We start from the raw sequence: 20,610 nt of genomic DNA, 5'->3' as shown, positions 1-20,610 counted from the left end.
CTCCGGAGCTTCGGGTATAGAGCCTTCTCTGTGGCAGCCCCGAAGCTCTGGAACTCCCTCCCCCAAGACCTCCGTGAGTCTGAGTCCCTCACCCTGTTCCAATCCCGCCTCAAAACCCACCTCTTCAACTCTGTATCCATAAGCCCCCCCCCCCCCTCTCAACCAACTTCCTCCTGACTGCTTTTCTGTTTTGTTTTGTTTCTTTGTTTCTTTTTGGTTTTGTTTTGTTTGTCTACCCTCCCTCCCAAATGTAAAGCGTCTTTGGGTTCAAGAAAAGCGCTATAGAAATATAATTTATTATTATTATTACGCAAAAAAATGTTACTTCCCAAAAATGTTTATGTCCAGATCAGTATGCCAAAAATACCAGGATGTCCTACTCAAGGTCATACTGCATAAGGTCACATTATGCAGTTTGCAAGCCAGCGTGTGTTTCTGGGTATTCTGACCATGGTTGCATATAATCAAGAGGGTCAAAGTTGATAAGTAGTATACTAGATTGTATGCATACTGCAAGCAATTATACAAACTTAGTCAGAGCAACTGCGGTACATACTAAAAGTATGTAATTTGACACACATCCACAGAAAATATTAATTTTTAAGGAATACTTCACCCTCAAAGTCATCATTTTCATACAAATGCATATTATAATTTTGGAGAAGTATTTAATTTAGACTAATTTCGAACTCTCTGCAGGATGTAATCATTCCTGAGCTGATGAAGAAACTGGATATCCTGGGGGATAATGGGGTGAGTTCACACGTTGTTAGATTTTGGATCTATAAATGTAATCTCTGCTACTTTTATAATTTTGGATAACTCCTAATGTGTCTTCTGTAGAATCTCAGAAATGAAGAGCAGGTAGCGGTAATCCAAGCAGGAACAGTGATCTCACTGTGTGAAAAGGTGAGTAAAGGCCTATCAGGCATGATGGGTTTTTACTGACACACGGTGGACACACTTTGCCATAACATTGCATTTATTTCAACAAAAAAGACACTACATTTGAGTTATTTTTAAATCTCAGAACAACAAGAACCCTATATAATACAATGATGTTAGCTTCTGTGAATGAATTCACTTTGAGGCCACTACTCTTCCTCTTTCCTCCCCATACAGTGGTTGAAGCAGATCGATAGCACAGAGGCCGCCCTAACACAGAAGATGATCGACCTGGAAAATGACAAGGTGAAAAATCAATTTTCCATAAGAGTGCGCATTCGTCTAATGTTATGACTCTCTGTGAAAGCTCATGTATATGTGCATCCTAAACTTACACAGTTGTATACCATGTCCGGTCTTGTTTATTATCACATCTCATTGCAGGAGCTGTTCAGCAAGCAGAAGGGATACCTAGAGGAAGAGTTGGACTATAGGAAGCAGGCCTTGGATCAGGCTTACATGGTACGAATCCTCGAGCAGTAGGACCTGACCTTAACACAAAAGCTGCCCAAAGCCTTTTAATAAGAAAAAACACACTTATCTGTCTTAATTATAACAATTACTAAGGTTGTGCACAACGTCTAATGGTTCATGAGAAAGAGATTTAGGAATGCAGGGGGTACAACATTGTCATTCCAGCATGACACAAACACATTAAACCCCATTACATGAATTCAACATCCTCCATAAAGTTAACATTGTTGCATTGTGTTGGGATACTGCATCTTTTACCACTAAAGTCCTAATTCTGTAAAAATAAATAAACCTAAGCCCCTGAATTAGCATTTGGCTTCTTGTTTATTGGCCCAATGCCCTTATATCTTGTGAAAAGGCAGACAGTAAAGTACTCTACTACTATTATAGAAGATATGTCATATAATGCCTTATTAATATCCTGTTTATATTCTATAATATTATCAAGTTGTGCGTTGAAGTAGAAGTCTAGGCTGAATTGGTGAAATAAGATTTTACTTTTTATGTTTGCATAATTGATCCTAAAACATTCTCCCCTTCCACTGACTTATAAAGGAAAACAGACACCTACTGTACATCCCTCTCTAACCAGTTCATTTGGTCAGTTTTGGTGTTGGTTTGTGTTTATGGTCCCACTTTATATTGTGTTGCTGAACGCTCGCAGTTTTTTTACAATTTTAACTTTGCAGGAACAGTCAGGCAACTTTAGGAAACTTAGTGTAGTTTACGTTATCATGTGAATGTCAAGCCTATAAAAACCCAATATAAAGTGGAACAGTGTTCCTCACAACTGCCATGGTCACAGTGGTGTGTATGTGTGTGTGCGTGTATGTGTGTGTGCGCGTGTGCCTTTGTGTGCATATGCGTTTCCGGTTGTATGCGCCCCTCCATGTGTGTGCTTGTGCATGCATGTGTGTGTGTGTTTTTGCATGTGCATGTAACTGTCCACGTGTGTGTGTTTTTGTACCTGTATGTGTGTATGTGGCTGGTTGTGCAGAGGATCGACGAGCTGGAGGCCACGCTGTATAGCGCTCTGCAGCAGGAGCAGCCGGCATGCCGGGCGGTGGCAGAGTCGCTGACAGACAGGCAGAGGGACGAGCTGAGGCTAGCCGTGGACAAGCTGCGGCGGCAGATTCTCAGGCAGAGCCGGCAGTTTGACAGTCAGATCTTACAGGAGCGCATGGAGCTCCTACAGCAGGCCCAGCAGGTAAGGCTGAAAATAAACGGAGGTTACCGCTGCCTCTCAATCTGACCCCGGTACCTGTCTGACCCGTCTCACCCCACCACCTCTGGTGCTATGAGAAAGATGCAGTATCCCTGTGTGTGCAACCTGTGACCCTATCTGTAAGTGCATGTGTAGAAGTGCAAGAGTTAGAGGATGAGACAGAATCACTTTGTGTGTTTATGTCATTGTGATCTGACCCCCCAGGGGTCAGTGTTGGGTCCTAAATTGTTTATACTGTAGTGTACATCAATGACATCTGTAGAGAATCCAATGTACTGAGGCTAGTTTTGTTTGCTGATGATACAAATATATTCTGTTCTGGGGAGAATTTAGAACAGCTAGGGGAGAACATAGAAAATGAAATGCACAAATTAAAAACATGGTTTGACAAAAATAAACTATCATTAAACTTGAGTAAAACAAAATTAATGCTGTTCAGTAAACATAGAACAAAAGCACAAATGCAAATACAAATAGATGGGGTTGAAATTGAAAGAGTCCATGAAATAAAATGTCTTGGGGTAATAATAGATGACACAATAAGTTGAAAATTACACATAAAACATGTACAATCAAAGCTGTCAAGAAGCATTTCCATACTAAAGAAAGTAAAACAAGTTCTAGATCAGAAATCACTTCGCATTCTCTACTGTTCACTAGTCTTACCATATCTGAATTACTGTGCTGAAATCTGGGGCAATAACTACAAAAGTTCTGTACATGCAGTATCTATTCTACAAAGAAAAAGCCAAACGAATCATTCACAATGCCAAATACCTTGATCACACTAACACATTATTCCTGCAGTCAAAACTGTTAAAATTCACAGACCTGGTAGAATTCCAAACGGCACAAATCATGTTTAAGGCTAATCATAACGTTTTACCAGGAAACATCCAAAAAGTATTCACTCAACGAGTGGGGGGATATAGTTCAAGGAGACAATTTAAATTCGATATTCATAGGGTCCGTACAACCAGAATAACTTTTTGTATCTCAGCCTGTGGAGTGAGACTATGGAACAGTGTGAATGTGGAGCTAAAGCGATGTCCAGACATTAACCAGTTCAAGAGGAAATACAGAGAGATTATTTTCTCGAGGTACAGGGATGGGGAAGGTGTTTGACTATGTGTATGTGTATATGTGTGAGTATGTAGGTGTGTATATGTATGTGTGCATATATGTATATCAGTGTCTGTATGTATATATGTCAATCAACAGGTAAAGCAGATTAATAATACTAATAATATCAATAATAATGCATAAAAATGATAATTATTGCAGATTATAGATTATAAATAAATCATTTAGGGACAAGGGTGTGAGATTAAATAAATTATACTTCTTCTCACTCCTTTTCGAACACCAGATGTGGCACTAATGCTTTTGTTGTTGTTGTAAATGTAATTTTTTGTTTTGATTTCTCTTACATGACTGCACTGCAACATTTGTTTTGTAATTATTTATTTTACTTGTTAGAAATAAATGTATCAATCAATACCCCCACCCTAACTTCTTCAGTATCCCTCCACTCTGCAGCCCTCACATTAGTTTTTACACCCATGGCTCGTACATCTTATGTAACTCATTGAGTGCATCAACAACTACTGCACCTTAAAATCATTCGAACCATTTTCTGTACTGTAACTTCCTAACATTTTCTTCTTATCTCTCACCACTAAACATTACACACACATTTCTTATCAACTACTCATAAAATATAATAAGCAAATGTATTGATGGAATGTCCTGATAGATTTAAAGGTTCAGTAAAATGATTCCCTTTTCCCTGCAGTCGGGCTTTAGTTCTCGCACTTTCTCACCCTCCTTGCTGACACAGTGGATAAGTTAATAGTAAACAGCTTATTTGTATTTACTTAATGAATGATTCATATGATTTTGGATTTAGCATCAGCTCCAACAGAGATTCATTGGAATGATGATATTAAACAAAAAAGCAGGTGGTTTTGTTTTGTAATTCAATGGCTATCATTGTCTCTCTGCCAAAATCCTCCTTTTTTAAACCGTGAACGATGCTTTAGCTAGATAAGATATTTAACACTTATATGTTAATGTTCAACCAGGGGATTATGCTGCTCTGGTTTTAGGTGTAAAAGACGGAGTCACTCTCACTGTTTAATCTGCCCTTTGGTTGCCATGGCAGCTCATTCTTACCCAAAACAGCTTCCATGGAGACAGAAAGGCATGATGGGAAAAAGGAATAGCTGGATGCTGGTCTCATTAACTGTTGACTATAAAGTGACTGTATTTCATCTGTTGACTTAGCCACGTCTGTCCTTTCCTTGCAGAGAATTAGAGACCTGGAGGACAGGCTTGAGCTGCAAAAGAGACAAATAAAGGACATAGAGGAAAAGGTAAATATTCCCTTTTTACTTTAATATGACTAGAAAGACGTAAGCAAGAGAGATTGTGAAGATTTACTGATGGTGTGTTTTTTATTAACATATTGATACTCTTTTTCTTCTCACCCTCTTGATTATACCCCTTGTTTTTCTTTAGTTTTTGTTCCTCTTTTTGTTTTTCTCTTTAGCATTTATTCTTTGGCCTTAATGAAAGTGACCCTGGACACACATCAGGTAGAAACTTTGATTTGCAGTTTCATAACAGTACTTAACACAGTTACAGTGAAAAAACAAATAATGAAGATATAATAAGAAACACCCTTTACTTCTCTTAGGTGTGGTGAGGTTGCTGTGGATGCAAGCAAGAACGAAACAAAACCTAATCGTTTTTTATGTATTTGTAGACAGCTCATGAAAACCCCATGGCCTTTTTGATAAATGTGCACTTTTGACCCTTACATGGAATGCAAACATATTTGAAAATGTAATAAGAAACCAGATATACTTAAGGTTTGAAGTCAGATTTATTTATAAATAACATTTACTATAATGGTTCTTTGACCTGGAATATAAAAACTCCTCTGTGAGAAGAAAATGTGGATTTACTGAGAGAAAACTCTGAATCAGAGGATTTATTAAAGGGAGAAAAGAATCAGCCTCGGTTGAAAGAATGCCCTGTTGGTTAAAAGAAAGGAAAGATGGAGGGGAGACAAGGAGAGTGAAAGCACAGAGCCGAGTGAGGGGAGCTAGGGGACGGGGGGGACAAGCTGAGTGCCGACTGTTGGAGGATTCTGGCAAAGTCCAACGTCTGGGATGTTTCTAAGGCAACAGCAGCGCAACTAAGTGTACACACTGAAGGCTAAAGTTACTTGAAGATCGTCGCGGCATTAAGAAGATGAAACTGCAATCAGTGGAGTGCAAAAAACAGGTTATTATAATTATATTACCTTTGATAATCCAATCCTTTGTACATGTAATACTACAACAGCTCTTATTTAACCTTGTGTTTGACTATTTTTAAATTACTACAAAACAGAATCAGCAAGATCATGATTTTTTCTCTTTACAAAAATGAGAAGTGGTTATTTATTGACTTATGTAGTTTTGTTATGCATTGGCTACACTTACTTGCTAGCTTACTTATTAGGTTACAACAGTAAAGAAAACAATAACCATATTCTTTCACAAATTACAATCCAAAATACATTTCTAGAGAAGAGAGGCACACCATGAACAAATGTATGAATATACAAATGCAATAAAAAGATAAATCTAGGCTCTTGACCTGATGACAACAATTTCCCACTTTCTTAATTTTAAAACATATTTTACAGTTTTATTAACAGTATTTTATTTAATATGTAAATATAAAAATATGCTCATCAAGTGAGTCATTCATAATTTCACACTGCCGTCCTGTCAATAAAGGTGACAAGACCGAGCCCAACAATTGACACCAATGTGATTATCACAACAGACCAAAAGCTGTATCAATTTGCATACAGGCATGTGAGTAAGAACCTACTCTTTGAGTTCTGGGGGAACTGGAGAATTAGTGAGAGGTGATCTGAGGAGAAGGAGGAGACGGCAGGATTAGGAGGCAGGGTAATCTGAGAAATACCACCTTCTACAACTTGCTACCAAGCTGTTGAAATGGTGAATAATACATGACTTAATGCTTATGTATATTTTCCTATGTCTGCTTTTATCTTTGCCAATGGCCGTGTGTTTATGGAGAGGCTGTAGTTAAGAAAATACAAACAAGAATCATAGGGAGGATGTGTAACACTTCTACTTTTAAGGAAGCGTTAGTTTTACATTAAAGTGAAGCTGACACCTTCAGCTCCTTTTGCAGGTTAAACTCACTGCAGGCTAACCAGTGGAGGATTACATGACCTCATCGGACATGACGGGTACCGGAAGAAGTGTAGTAACTATGGCAACAGACTCGATGGGATCTGAGCTGGAGCAGCGTGACGGTTCGACCCTCCAGTTTGACAGCTACCCGAGGAACAGGTGAGAGACTGGGGGAGAGGGGATCCAGTGACACACACACACACACACACACACACACACACACACACACGCTACTATATACTCATTTGTCCAAGGTGATCTCACATTTCAAACACACCTGACTGTTCTGCACACTGCGAGCACACGGCTGCTAACATCTCCTCTGGAATCATTAGCTGGAGGACATTTTTTATATGCATGTTATCTTCTCACTCTTCTCTTTTGAAGGTTAGTAGAAAACTAGATCAAAGTTATTTAACCTTCCAGTTTGTATGCGTACGTGCACCTTTGTGTGAAGTTGATGGGATGTAATGTGAGCCTGTCAGTGATGTGGTGATGGGATCAGGGAGATAGAGGTCAGAGAGGACCCTGCTGCTACAGCTCTGTCAGCTAACCTCTGCCCCCCACCCCCCAGCATGCAACACTCTTACAGGCTGGACCAGAGGCTACACATGCTCAGGGACGAGGTCAGGACGATGGTGAGTGCTTGAAAATAACAATTTATGTTCCTTCATTATTTAAAATGTTTTATTTCAATCTTTGAGGTTTAAGGCAATTTGAATGATGCATTTTCATTGTGTATCTGCTTTTAAGTGAAGTACACTTTGTTCGTTTTATAGATACATAGCTTAATTTATTTCAGGTTTGTTCAATCATGCACAATACAAATAAAAAGACACAAGTCACACATTTTAACTACAGATAATACCAACAATAACACACACACTATTTCATATTCTTAGAGGACAGCAGTGTAGCTTTGAATAACTGTTAATCTTTTCAGACTTTGATTGATACATTTATTTCGAACAAGTAAAATAAATAATTACAAAACAAAACAAATGTTGCAGTGCTTAGTCATGTAAGAGAAATCAAAACACAAAACAAAATTTACAACAACAACAGCATTAGCAACATAAACAGTGCCACATCTAGTGTTCGAAAAGGAGTGAGAAGAAGTATAATTTATTTAATCTCACCCCCTTGTCCCTAAATGATTTATTTATAATCTATAATCTGCAATAATAATCCTTATTATTCATTATTATTGTTATTATTATTAATCTGCTTTACCTGTTGATTGACATTAATACATATACACATATACATACACTGATATACATATATGCACAAATACATATACACACCTACATACTCACACATATACACATAATCAAACACCTTCCCCATCCCTGTACCTCGAGAAAATAATTTCTCTATGTGCTTGTCTTAATGTCTCAATGTCCCAGACCCGGGACAAGGAGCGAGGGGAGCAGGTTTGGCGGGACAGACTGCAGCGCTGTCAGCGGCAGCTGAAGGCCAAAGAGGAGGAGATGAGTCGCCAGTCCCAATACTTTGAAAACTTTAAAACCCAACTCCAGCACAAGATCAGCCTGGCCCGGGACCGAGAGCAGAGCCAACAGAACCGGATCCACACCTTAGAGAAGCAGCTGCTGGACATGACCGTGAGTGCAGCCACTGGTTTGACAAAAATCAGTGCAGTCAGAATCACCGCCGGGACTCTGACACACTGGGAAGAACAGGAGAGGCTTCCTCCTACGAGAGGAGAGGGGGAAGGAGAGGAAGAGGGAAAGGAGGAGAGGAGGAGGCAATGGCAGTCCAGTGTGGGAAATGAAAGGGAAGCTGAGAAAGACATACAAGGGGGATCAGTCAAAGACGCAACGCAGACTCCAAGTGAAGCCAGGCTGCAAGGCTTCGTCCTGAGCCTGCAGGAGGACCTCAGGGTGCTGCTGGAGAGAGAGGAGCATGGGATGACAGAGCGGAGAAGACTGATGGAGCAGCTTCAGGAGTCCCAGGAGAACAGCCACTTCCTGGGGTGCAAGGTGGAGGAGATGAAGGCAGAGGAGCAACAGCTGAAGCTTTCTGAAAGCTCCCTGATGGAGGAGTCTGGAGAGCTGAAGGAGGAGAACCAGAGACTCAAGCAGAGTCTTGCAGAGGCAGCTAAACACACCGCCACATGTCCTGGGACCAACACTGTCTCTCGCACTGCTATGGGAGAGGTGCGTAACACAATATTATATTAAATGTAGCTTTCTTTTTTGGAGATCAACACTGTCAGATCAGATAAACAACACAACAAAGTTACCTCTAAAAAGGTAAAAAATGTAAAGTTCAGTGTGATTAGACTTTTAAGTTGTTTTTTTAACTTTAATAAGCAACCATTGAGTTGCCGTTTGAGCATACAACCACATATTTTGTATGTTAACTTTTTGTTTAGATAAGAGAAAGATAGCTTAACAAAATATATAAGAACAAGTAAAAAGAAACAAAACAGCCATGCATACAATAACCCATTATATTATCCAAATCCAGTTTTCTTAACACAATCATTCCACATTTCATTTAAAAGTATCTAATCAAAAACAGATATTTACAAAAAGAACTGAACAGCTTCAATTTATTTCTATTATTTTTTTGAATGCCATTAATTTATACACTTACATACATACATTTATGGTTTCTTGAGAAAATGGTTTAGACAAGAAGTATTTATCAAGTTTCTGAGAGATTAAAGAGGACTATTAGTTGATTTAATGAAGTAAGTTGTTTCTGGGATTCATTTAAACTACACTGAACAAAAATATAAATACAACACTTTTGTTTTTGCTCCCATTTTTCATGAGATGAACTCAAAGATCTAAAACATTTTCTATATACACAAAATAACCATTTCTCTCAAATATTGTTCACAAATCTGAAAAAATCTGTGATAGTGAGCATTTCTCCTTTGCCGAGATAATCCATCCCACCTCACAGGTGTGGCATATCAAGATGCTGATTAGACAGCATGATTATTGCACAGGTGTGCCTTAGGCTGGCCACAATAAAAGGCCACTCTGAAACGTGCAGTTTTGCTTCATGGGGGGGTCTGGGGGGGTCCGAAAACCAGTCAGTATTTGGTGTGACCACCATTTGACTCACGCAGTGCAACATATCTCCTTCGCATAGAGTTGATCAGGTTGTTGATTGTGGCCTGTTGAATGTTAGTCCACTCCTCTTCAATGGCTGTGCGAAGTTGCTGGATATTGGCAGGAACTGGAACACGCTGTCGTATACGCCGATCCAGAGCATCCCAAACATGCTCAATGGGTGACATCTTAGGGTTAGGGTTAGGGTTTAACCCTAGGGTTTTCGGACCCCCCCAGACCCCCCCAATAAAGCAAAACTGCACGTTTCAGAGTGGCCTTTTATTGTGGCCAGCCTAAGGCACACCTGTGCAATAATCATGCTGTCTAATCAGCATCTTGATATGCCACACCTGTGAGGTGGGATGGATTATCTCGGCAAAGGAGAAGTGCTCACTATCACAGATTTTTTCAGATTTGTGAACAATATTTGAGAGAAATGGTTATTTTGTGTATATAGAAAATGTTTTAGATCTTTGAGTTCATCTCAGGAAAAATGGGAGCAAAAACAAAAGTGTTGCATTTATATTTTTGTTCAGTGTAGTTTTTCACATTAGACGAATCATAAAGTGTTGGTAAACATATTTAAAGAGTGAACAAATATTCAATTCGGTTTCATTATTGGCTTAATGCTGTAATACCTTCTTGTTATTCCAAAAGAAGGTATTACAGCATAAAAAGGGTGAAATCTCCTGAAAAGGGAAAGCTCTATAGCGATAGGATTAGGATGTTACATAATGTGTTGTCAATGCTTCAAGGTGTGTCTAAATATAAATGTGTCACTATAGCTACTACAGATAACAGTTGTGGGATTATGTTATATTCAGTTTTGTAATTTTCATTTTCACAGGATTCACACATTTTGTCCCACAACTGTCATCCCTGTGTAGGTACATCTAACGTCGGATGAGGGAACAGGCCAGCCTTATTCCTCTGTAGTTCCACCTGTTCACCAGCTAGTGGCAGTAGAGAGCCTACAGGACAACTCAGAGGATCACTCTTCATCTGCCAAATCAGAAAATCCGCCTAAAACCTTTAAAAGAAACAACACCAGTCCCCAGACACTCTCCTTGACTACAGAGAAACTAAATGAGTTGAAACTGGGGACCTGGTGCTCCAGAGGGATCCTAAACATGGAGGAAAGCCCCAGTGAGGAATCTGAGGCCCTGATGGAAGCCTACAGGAGCCTGGGGTTAGGGGATGATCTCAAAGCACTTCAAGATCAACGTGACCGCCTGGAAGTCACCCTGGGGAAAACACAGGAGCAGCTGCGGATGATGGATCAAGAGAACACTCGAATGAAATTACAACTAAAGAAAGACGCTGAGAAACAAGAAGCAGATGCGCAGCAGGGGTCTTCAAAAGAGGTATGTCACAGGGGTGTCAGTATTCCCAAGTTTACCAATTTTCCATCACAATCTTTTTCAGTTTATCATGAATTCTACCATTTTGTTTACTCAGGTTAGCACACTAGCACCCAGTGATAGAGGTGAGGATGAACTTGTCTTGGCCCTGAACCAGGAGAACCGGGCCTTGGCAGAACGGATTCAGGAGCTTCTGGCTCACAATGAGCTCAGAGAAGAGGAGATCAAGAGGGAGCAAACACATCTGAGGCAACATATCTCCGAGCTAGAGGCAGACAGAGTCACGCTGAAGCAGGAGAGCCAGGAACAAGAGTGTTTGATTACAGAACTCACCAAGAAGACTGAGGACGATCTGAATAGCATCATGGAGCTGCAGCAAAGGTTAGTGGAGAGTGAACAACGTATGGAGGAGTCACCGATTGGCCACAAACTGCAAAGTGAATTCTCAGCTGCGACATCAGGACGTTTTCAACAGAAGAACCTCGAAGAATGTGTTGTGAGTTTGGTGGAGAGCATGCTAAAAGGGGATGAACCGCGGCTTGAGTCCAGTCAACAAGCAGAAGATTTGACTGTAGTTACAGCAGCCAGTTCTCAGCATAATAATCAAGATGATCTGCTAAGCAGTGTTAGTACACTGACTGATAAAGTGTCCCAGCTGACCAAGACTGTCCAGAGCCTCAAAACAGAAGAAGAAGAACTGTCAGGCAGCCTGAATACTCTCAGGGCGCATCAGAGAGAAGTAAGTCTGTCCGTCCAAACACAGACGGAAGTGAAACAGCAGTTAACTCGGACAGTTTGGGGACTGAAGGAGGAGAAAGACGGCATCTCTAAATCTGTGGCTGGTCTGAAACAAGAGAGAGAGCAGCTCACGAGGACAGTCTGTGGGTTCAAGGATGAGAGGGACCAGCTTACGAGTGGCCTGAAAGAGGAGAAAGAGTCTTTATCTGGCCTCGAAATAGAAAAAGAGAAACTGTTAGAATCTCTCTCACATGGAAAAGAAGAAAGAGATCAAATCATGCAGTCACTCCAAAGTGTACAGACAGAGAGTGAGCAGTTGAGCCAGGCGGTGCTTCATTTAAAACAAGAGAGGGATGAACTCTCTGATTCTCTTAAGTGTCTGAAGAAACAGAGAGACGAGGAACGATCATCTTCCACTTCACAAGGAGAACGTGAAGAGTTAATAAAATCAGCTATCACTTTGAGAGAAGATGAAGAAAGAATTGAGCATTCAATCAGCTGTTTGAAACAGGAAGAAAAGCCGATGCAGCTTTTACTTCAGGGCCTAAGAGAGGAAAGAGACAGCCTCAAAGCTGCTCTGCCCAGCCCAACACAAACAGAGAGGAGGAATCAGAAGCAGCCTCTGACGACTGAGACTGAAACAGGAGATACACAGAGATGTCTGACTCGGGACCACAGAGGAAACACCGAAGAGGTATTGAGAGTGGTGGGCTTATTACCTTTGTGCATGATATAAGTGTCAATAGGAATATCCTCGAGTAACATGTCTGCTTGTGTATCACTATGTTGGATTACTTATGCAGCTTCATCTTGATTGAACACAGGGGCAAAGTGATCTGAGGAGGGAGCTTGAAGCTTTGGGAGCAGAACTAAACACGTCTCATGAGGAACTGGACCAGAGCCGTGTAGATGTGAGTTTACACATTAACATTCATATGTCTACATATTTTTGTGATGAAAGATAATATTCATTTTTAAACTTGCTATTGATTAAGCAACGAATATGTTTAGTTAAAACAAATTCCGAACTCAGGTTTGACTACATTAAGGTGAGAACTTAGCAGCACTTCAGTTGGGTTGTTTTTTCAAACCCAAACTTCAAAATGTTTATGATATTGTTCACTTTTGACTTTGGATTTCATTTCATTTTTATTTGTCCCGCTCATGGTACGCATAACCAAATGTACAATAATTGCCAACAAAACATGTCTCTATAAACACACCATTGAGCGAAAAGGAGCAGGGAGAAGAATGCAATCTTATATGACCTGCCCCTTTCTAAAAAAAACTAAATAAATAGAAATAGATGGTCTGCCCTTCATAATAAAAAAAATGTTCACTCACTTCACGGATTTGGATTTGTGGGGAACGTTTTTTTTGTTTCTTTCTATCATTTTTTGCCTTTTCTACATTTACAGTGCATGGTGTATCATTGCGGATTTTACTAACTTATTGTGTGTATGTTCGCGTCATGCTCAGAACAAGAGGCTGCAGAGGGAGTTGTGCCAATCAGAATCCAGGAGGGAGGAGGCGGAGAGGAAGGCAGCTGACAAGATGGTGAGGATGACTGTTGTAGCCAATCGGATGGAAGAAACCAGAGAGGAAAATGACAACCTCACAACACAGGTATTTAACCAAAATGAAATGTAAAAATACTGAATAAACAATAAGGAAAAACTCAACATAAGCTCTGAATATGCCAATATCAGTTGGACTCAGTGATGCTTCGTTTCCCTCATTTACACCCCATGTGTACACCCAAACAATGTTCATTTGCTATCTGTGTCTGTCTCTTATTTATGTGTCAGACCTAATCGCTGTTTATGTGTCTCAGGTGAAGCAGCTGCAGAGCAAAGTGACAGGCCTGCTCAGGGAGAAGACTGATGCTCTGTCACTAAAGACACACATTGAGGAGCGACACAACATCCTCACAGCTCAGCTCAAAGCTAAGGTAAACTTAGCTTTTTTTATTGCTGTTGCACACTCCTTAAAGTACTTAAAAACACAGGACAGGCTTGCTTACAATGACTCCCCACATGTTTTAAATGGAGATCACTAACTTCTGTCCTTTTAAAGGAAATTAAGAGTCCCTCTATTTGAACACAACAGTAAGAGTAATACATTGTTTACATCAGTCTTTCTTGATGCATAGCTAAAATCAACTAACTGAGATGTATCATATCATATTTATCAAGTATCACATTTGTAATATGCACTATGATCAATCTCCAAGGGCCTATACATTGAACTGTAAATTTGATCTCAACTATTTGATTCTTGATCTGCAAATAAAAAAATTAAACTTAAAGAAGATCTTTAAATTCAATAAGTTCTCATCTCAGATCTGTGTGTGTGTGTGTGTGTGTGTGTGTGTGTGTGTGTGTGTGTGTGTGTGTGTGTGTGTGTGTGTGTGTGTGTGTGTGTGTGTGTGTGTGTGTGTGTGTGTGTGTGTGTGTGTGTGTGTGTGTGTGTGTGTGTGTGTGTGTGTGTGTGTGTGTGTGTGTGTGTGTGTGTGTGTGTGTGTGTGTGTGTGTGTGTGTGTGTGTGTGTGTGTGTGTGTGTGTGTGTGTGTGTAAACATGTGTTGATGTGTGTGTCAAACCTTGCAGACAGTGGCTCTAGAGGAGCTGAACTCTGAGTATATCGTTCTGAAACGAGGGCAGGGCAGCAAGGATGATCTGAGCACGGCTCTCGTCTCGCTCAGGACGCGCTACAACGACATCAGAGCTAAAGTAAGTAACCAGTCAGCTCTTATCTCCGTTAAAGTCAAAGCAGTTTGTTGTTTGTCATGTGTTTCTACATTCCTGTCGGGGTGTTAACAATATACGTTTCATGTGTATTTTTTTTTATTGTATTTGTGCTTTAGTATGATGAACTCTTGAAAAAGAGGAGCCATACGGATCTGGAGGTAGCTCCTTTAAGGGTGAGGAAAATACCTTTTTATTCCTATTGACATGTTACAATAATTATGTAGGACTGTTCTAAACTGTATATTTTAGTGTTTTAGATCTGTATTATCTGATGTAACAAAAATGCATTTACTCTTTGCTATGTATCTGCAACACACATACAATCACAACAAAAGGATACTTTCGAAACCGTTTAGTAAAACACATCTTAGAGATCTTTAGTGATTAATTATAATCTCATATATTCTAATAACACATATATATTATCAATATCACATATTTTGGGAAAAAGTGTTTTATTCCATCTAGCCATTGCTCAAAAACCACAAAAAAAACGACTGACTCCAGTGGTACTGAACCAGGTATGTTCATGTATGGGGGCAATTTATAATGTCTTTATTAGATTCAGTAAGATGATTTTCGTTGTTGAGTTTGATCGTCAGGTGTTTCGTCCAAAACCAGGCCAAGCTGTCCTGCCTGGTGGTGAAGTGTCTGGAGAGGAACAGCCTGTTGCTTCAGATGATGAAGGACATGCATCGAAGAGGCTGTGCAGACTCAACTCTAACGCTGCAGGTGGAGCATCTACTCAGTGACACCGCTCTGAACGACTACACTGAAGCATTCACACCAGGGAGCACCGTAAAGACACGAGATCACAGCGCTGGCTTTACACCAGGATTCATTTCCAAATTCCAAGACTACACCAGTGGACTCACGGAAGATCAGAGCTGCTCTTCTATACCACTACTTGTGAATCAGCTTTACCAAAATGAACTTATACCTGAATCTGGAATGAAATGTAGAGAACTAAAAAGTGAAAAACAGTCAACTTTGGTCACAGCTGTAGCTGACTGCATTAGTGAAGTCACTCCTGCACCGACAGCCACACTGAAGAAAAATGCCAACGCACCTGTGCACGAGCGCCTCCAAGCGACGCCATCACCTGTTGTTCCAGAACTGAAAGAGAGCTTCAAATCCAATCCAGCACCGGTAAGATACTACAAATAATGTATTTGTGTGAAATGTATGTATATTTATAAACACGCTTTTCTTTCTGAAATGACTCTGGCTTAATGGTCTGTTAAGTGTTGCATTTTACCAGCAATAAACTGTTACTGCATGTTTTGTGAAACCATCCTCATAAATAGAGAGATAAGCCGGCAGTTCCCGACTCATCAAGTCTCCTTTACGTGCAGCCATGCCTGAATTAATTGTAACCATTACAGAAAAAACATTTAATGGTTTGTTGTTTCATGCTGTCACAATGGCAGATTGTTAAAAAAGCAATACAAGCACTTCCAACATCTTTAATATTTTCAGGAGAAAAAAAAAACCCTTCAAGCAAAGATATTATTTGCAGCTGTGTTTATGGGAAATGCTCTCATTCACTTTCGGATAGGTTTACCATTTTGAAAGTGCATCTTCAAATGGTGATCAGAGCCCGTAAAACAGTGAGATATACCTGGCTGTGCTCATTCCCCTTGGTAATGAGAAAACATGGTTTAATGCACATTTGAACAAAGCTGCTACAATCTCGGCAACAGCATCGTTTTTCCTTAAAAGCATCTTTACAAGTTATCCAAGTTGAGTGACACATATTACTGTTGTTTGTACAATCACATGTCTGTTAGAGTCAATTCAATTGGGTAATAGACTACTATACGCCTTTTCTTAATCCCACCACAGCTCTCTCCCTCTGCCAGTCCACCAGAGAAATGTCATCACCAAAACATGAAAGGGAAGTCCTCTCCAGATCCCATCCCTTGGACCAGATCTTCTCTGAGTCCCTCTCCTCTCCCCTCCAGGGAGCGTGTCAGTCCCAGCAGGAGGCTGAGTAGTCCTGAGAAGATCATCAACCTCCATGAGCAGCTGCAGAGGACGCTCATGAGCAGTTATCAGGTACAAAGAAGTTTTTTCAGCATCAGGCATGTGGGTAGTGTTGAACAAAGTTGATTGTATGATTTGGGTTTTATTGTGCATTTTTAGACATTATACAAAACAGACATTGTACATATTTTTTCATATTAATATCATTCATTTGTATGTTTCCTTTTTTTACTACATTTATGGTCTTGCTTGTTTTTATTTTGCTATTAACATTTCTCTTACCATGTGTATTTTAAGTCTACTACTCCAAAATACCAAAACAAATTCCTTGGCCTACAACCCAAATCTGAAATGTTATGGTACGTATAATACATTTGATTCTCTCCGTTTCAAGGATCCACAGGGCAGAGGAAGACGACATCAGCCCAGGAAATGTCTCTCGTTTTCAGCTCCTGCGGACCTGAGACCAGCCTCTCTCACAAAGAAGCAGAGCCTCAGTTTGAATGATCAAAATACCAACTCCCTGCTGACTGCTGCTGCTGTGAGCCAAGCTAAGCACACTCCAGCAGTGAGGTCCACAAATACGTCTAACACACTCTTTAATGCAGTCACCTCAAGATCTGCTCATGTTAGCTTCAGTCCGAACTTGTTTACATACCATCACTTTAAAGCAGACACGTCTAAAACCACAAAGCCTGCACTTTCTAGCTCTCCTTTCGACACTGTGGCAGCTAGCAAAGCCAAACCCACTTCAAGCAGTGGCACTAATGTAACAACATCCCCAAAGAAAATCACTTCCATCCCAGACAAATCTGATGCTAAGCAAACAGCTCCTACTCCCTTAACTCCGAGGACTTGTACCATTGACTCTGATGTCTTAATATGTTCTGAGACTAATCCAAAAAACACTGTCTCAGACACAACTGCCCCGAGAAGACCAACTGTACCTGAGGAAAACCATTTCAACATGCCTTGTGAAACGGATGGTGCTACCCCTGCATATCATGGACTTATATTTGCTGCACCCTGCACTCCACCTGCTCATTGCTCTGCTGAGAGGTCCAAGTCTTCCAGAAAGTCCACCACTGCTTTAGAAAAGACCAAGACAGCAAGACCTAAACCTGGTAAGACACAATATTTGACATGAATTACACAAAGGAAAAACACTAGTCCTGGTGGAATAAAATCTTGTTTTCATAAAAGGTGAAATTGATTTGAAAATAAAAAAGCATTTGCTGAAACGTTGCATAAACACATGTTGTAGCTTTGGTGCATAATATTGCCATTTAAGATGGCAGGAAATGTGCTTTTATAGTGCCGCAGTGGGATTATACTGAGCCTAGATATGGACCATTTTCTATTACTGTCTCTTTTATTGGAAATAATATATGAAATTCCAGCACAAATTCTTGCAGTTTATTGCACACACAGGGGAAGTTAGCCTGCAGGCTCTCTGCCAGATAGGGTGTATTTGAACAAAACCATGAGGTTGACCATGATGTAACCAATTTGAAAAGCCTGAAGGCTACTCTATCAGTGTTCATTTATCACTCCCAAGCAGTAACACATTGAAAGACATGGTGATGAATTGTTTGTGTTTTGAGGTGGTGCTGTATGCACCATACAGTCCTGTTATATACACGTAACAGTCCTGTTACATGTATATAACCTTATTGTAATATAATTAGTTTTAAGGTAACAGTCAGATTAAAAATCAGATTGCCATATAACGAAGAGAGAAATGGAAAATGGCCTCCTGTTCACAGCATTCCAATCATATAGATGCAAGTAAATTAGGACAGTGTGTTTTACCTTACTTTATCCGATGCCCTGCAGAAGCTCCAGCCAAGGTTCGCTCTGTTGAGGTCATCAGAACAGTCGGACAAAGCAGCCTCCTGATTGGCTGGGAGAGGCCGCCACTGGATGAGCTGGGCTGCAGTAACGGCTCATTTGTGTATGGGTACAGGGTAGGCACAACAAACTACATGGACTTTACATGGACTTCAGTATTTATTTGTTTTTGTACTTACTCTTTCCTGTCACCTCTCAGGTGTTTGTTGATGGAGACTTCCACAAATCGGTCATGAGCTCAGCGTGCACCAAGGTATCTGTCTCCTAAAAGCACTTATCACTCAAAAAATAAAACTAACCACTCTAATATATTACATACTTTGTTTCCTTTTTCTAGTGTATTCTAGAGAACGTCAACCTGAGTGTCCCAGTGAATATAAGTGTCCAAACACTGGGCTCTGAAGCTCTCACTTCAAACTTTGTCCACGCCCTGTACAGCACGTCGGTCAGAACAGACTCACTGCAAACGTAAGGATGGCAAAGGTCAACCAGTAAGTATATATATTAGACAACCCTGTTTCCTAAACCAAATATTGTTACTACTGTACTACATTAGTTTGTGTTTTTATTTCTTTGTCAGTCTCACTGTAGGATAATTCCATCTTCTGAGTGAAAACCTTCACTGCCATTGGCCGAAGTTTTACAGGTAAATAGTGTGCATCTAAATTATTTCCTTTTGTCTTGTTTGTTTTTGTTTATTTAAGTTATGTGTTTAAAAAACAAATAACAGATTGATATGACAGTTAAATTGAACATAATGTAGCTAATATTCAAAATAGACCTTGAAGACACTTTGTCATTCTTGCACTTTCCATTCTCCTCTGTGTGACACTCTATTTTCCCTCCGTCCTGTGTGTCCGCCCTCCAGTGCACAGCCATCTTTAGTTGCAGCCCTCTGTGGGATGTCCTGACCTCCACCTCAGCAGCCAGGGAGGCTCCGTCACGCTGCTGGGACTCCGGCTCAGGTCAACCAATCAGAAATATCTCACGTTGTGTCACTTTACCAGCCCATGACCTATGGCTCTCCGCTAAACTCTTGAAACGATTATCTAAAGATGTCATACAAAGCAAGACTCTTGCTTCTGCGCAGAGAGTCTGAATTGAAAGCAGGGGAAGAGTTGCTGATCCTCTTTGAGAGAACTTCCTGTTTCAGAGACCAACCGGCCGGATTGAATGTATAGGAAATAGAGACTGCCAGGCTGATAACAAGTGATACTTCACTACAAACTATATGAAGCCAAGATCAATGACTTTCCAAATGCTGCCTGTTGCACCACGTATTCCAACATTGTTAAGACTCAAAATAGTTGGATGGACATCTGCTGCACATTCTAACACTGTGTGAAACACCTCTGCTAATCGGACATCATTCTGCTGCCCCTCTGGACTCTGTGACATGAACCGCTGGCTAAAGGGACACGTACTGTATCAAAAGCCTTTTTCAAATCAACCTATACTGTATAATGTACAGACTCAATATTGTACCCGCAGGTCATCTTACTTGATTTTTACACATGAAGCCAAATATGAGAAAAAAAGTATTCACTCCAAAGACTTATCTGTCTCCTTCTGCTCACAGGTCTACGGGATTACTTCAAACACAGAAGCTATTTAAGTTTTTCACACAGTTATTATTGATATTTAAAAGAAGAAATGAAAAAAGACATTATCACATATTTTTTTGCAGAGAGTATTATAAAAGATATGCCAATGTAATGTACCACAAACTGTACGTGTTTTTGTATGAGTGACACTTTGTTTTTAATATCTAATAGATGTCATGTTTGCACGCTCATATTGTTTTATACAACATTCAAAACACACATATGATGTTCTTTTATGAAGTTATTTTACTACCTACTGTATGTATGGGTGTGAATTGATCATGGTGCAGCAAAGGTATTTTTATATCAGTACTAGAAAATATTGATTCCTGTACAGAGATTAAATGTTTATATGATATTAACTGTCA

The 20,610-nt window shown here is 40.1% G+C and overlaps 2 protein-coding genes across 4 annotated transcripts in view; both read left to right on the top strand.

Annotated features, from left to right (window-relative positions):
* The window catches only part of LOC307033050 (janus kinase and microtubule-interacting protein 1-like), a gene marked incomplete at its 3' end in the record, with an annotated part of 25,905 nt that extends 20,463 nt beyond the window's left edge, over window positions 1–5,442 (top strand). Inside the window, 9 exon segments of the mRNA XM_079671322.1 lie at window positions 700–753; window positions 844–909; window positions 1,123–1,191; window positions 1,330–1,407; window positions 2,417–2,626; window positions 4,954–5,019; window positions 5,196–5,241; window positions 5,343–5,377; window positions 5,380–5,442. Coding sequence (XP_079527448.1) covers window positions 700–753; window positions 844–909; window positions 1,123–1,191; window positions 1,330–1,407; window positions 2,417–2,626; window positions 4,954–5,019; window positions 5,196–5,241; window positions 5,343–5,377; window positions 5,380–5,442 — 687 coding nt within the window.
* LOC307032724 (uncharacterized protein) lies at window positions 5,422–20,610 on the top strand. 3 transcript variants are annotated; one of them, XM_079670914.1, is made up of 19 exons: window positions 5,422–5,935; window positions 6,863–7,023; window positions 7,439–7,502; window positions 8,274–9,044; window positions 10,841–11,317; window positions 11,412–12,746; window positions 12,877–12,963; window positions 13,532–13,678; window positions 13,887–14,003; window positions 14,661–14,783; window positions 14,918–14,974; window positions 15,423–15,950; window positions 16,647–16,859; window positions 17,182–17,911; window positions 18,624–18,754; window positions 18,838–18,891; window positions 18,976–19,106; window positions 19,219–19,284; window positions 19,507–20,610. In XM_079670914.1, the coding sequence occupies exons 2-18, from the start codon at window positions 6,899–6,901 to the stop codon at window positions 19,232–19,234; spliced, it is 5,106 nt and encodes a 1,701-aa protein (XP_079527040.1). In that variant the 5' UTR covers window positions 5,422–5,935; window positions 6,863–6,898; the 3' UTR covers window positions 19,235–19,284; window positions 19,507–20,610. The 3 variants fall into 3 exon arrangements, with proteins under 3 accessions (XP_079527040.1, XP_079527041.1, XP_079527042.1); XM_079670915.1 differs by having other exon boundaries at window positions 18,976–19,129; XM_079670916.1 differs by lacking the exon at window positions 7,439–7,502.

The sequence above is a fragment of the Notothenia rossii genome (genome assembly GCF_949606895.1).
Source record: "Notothenia rossii genome assembly, chromosome: 3".
NCBI classification, from domain to species: Eukaryota; Metazoa; Chordata; class Actinopteri; order Perciformes; family Nototheniidae; genus Notothenia; species Notothenia rossii.
This window is presented reverse-complemented; position numbering and strand designations above follow the sequence as displayed.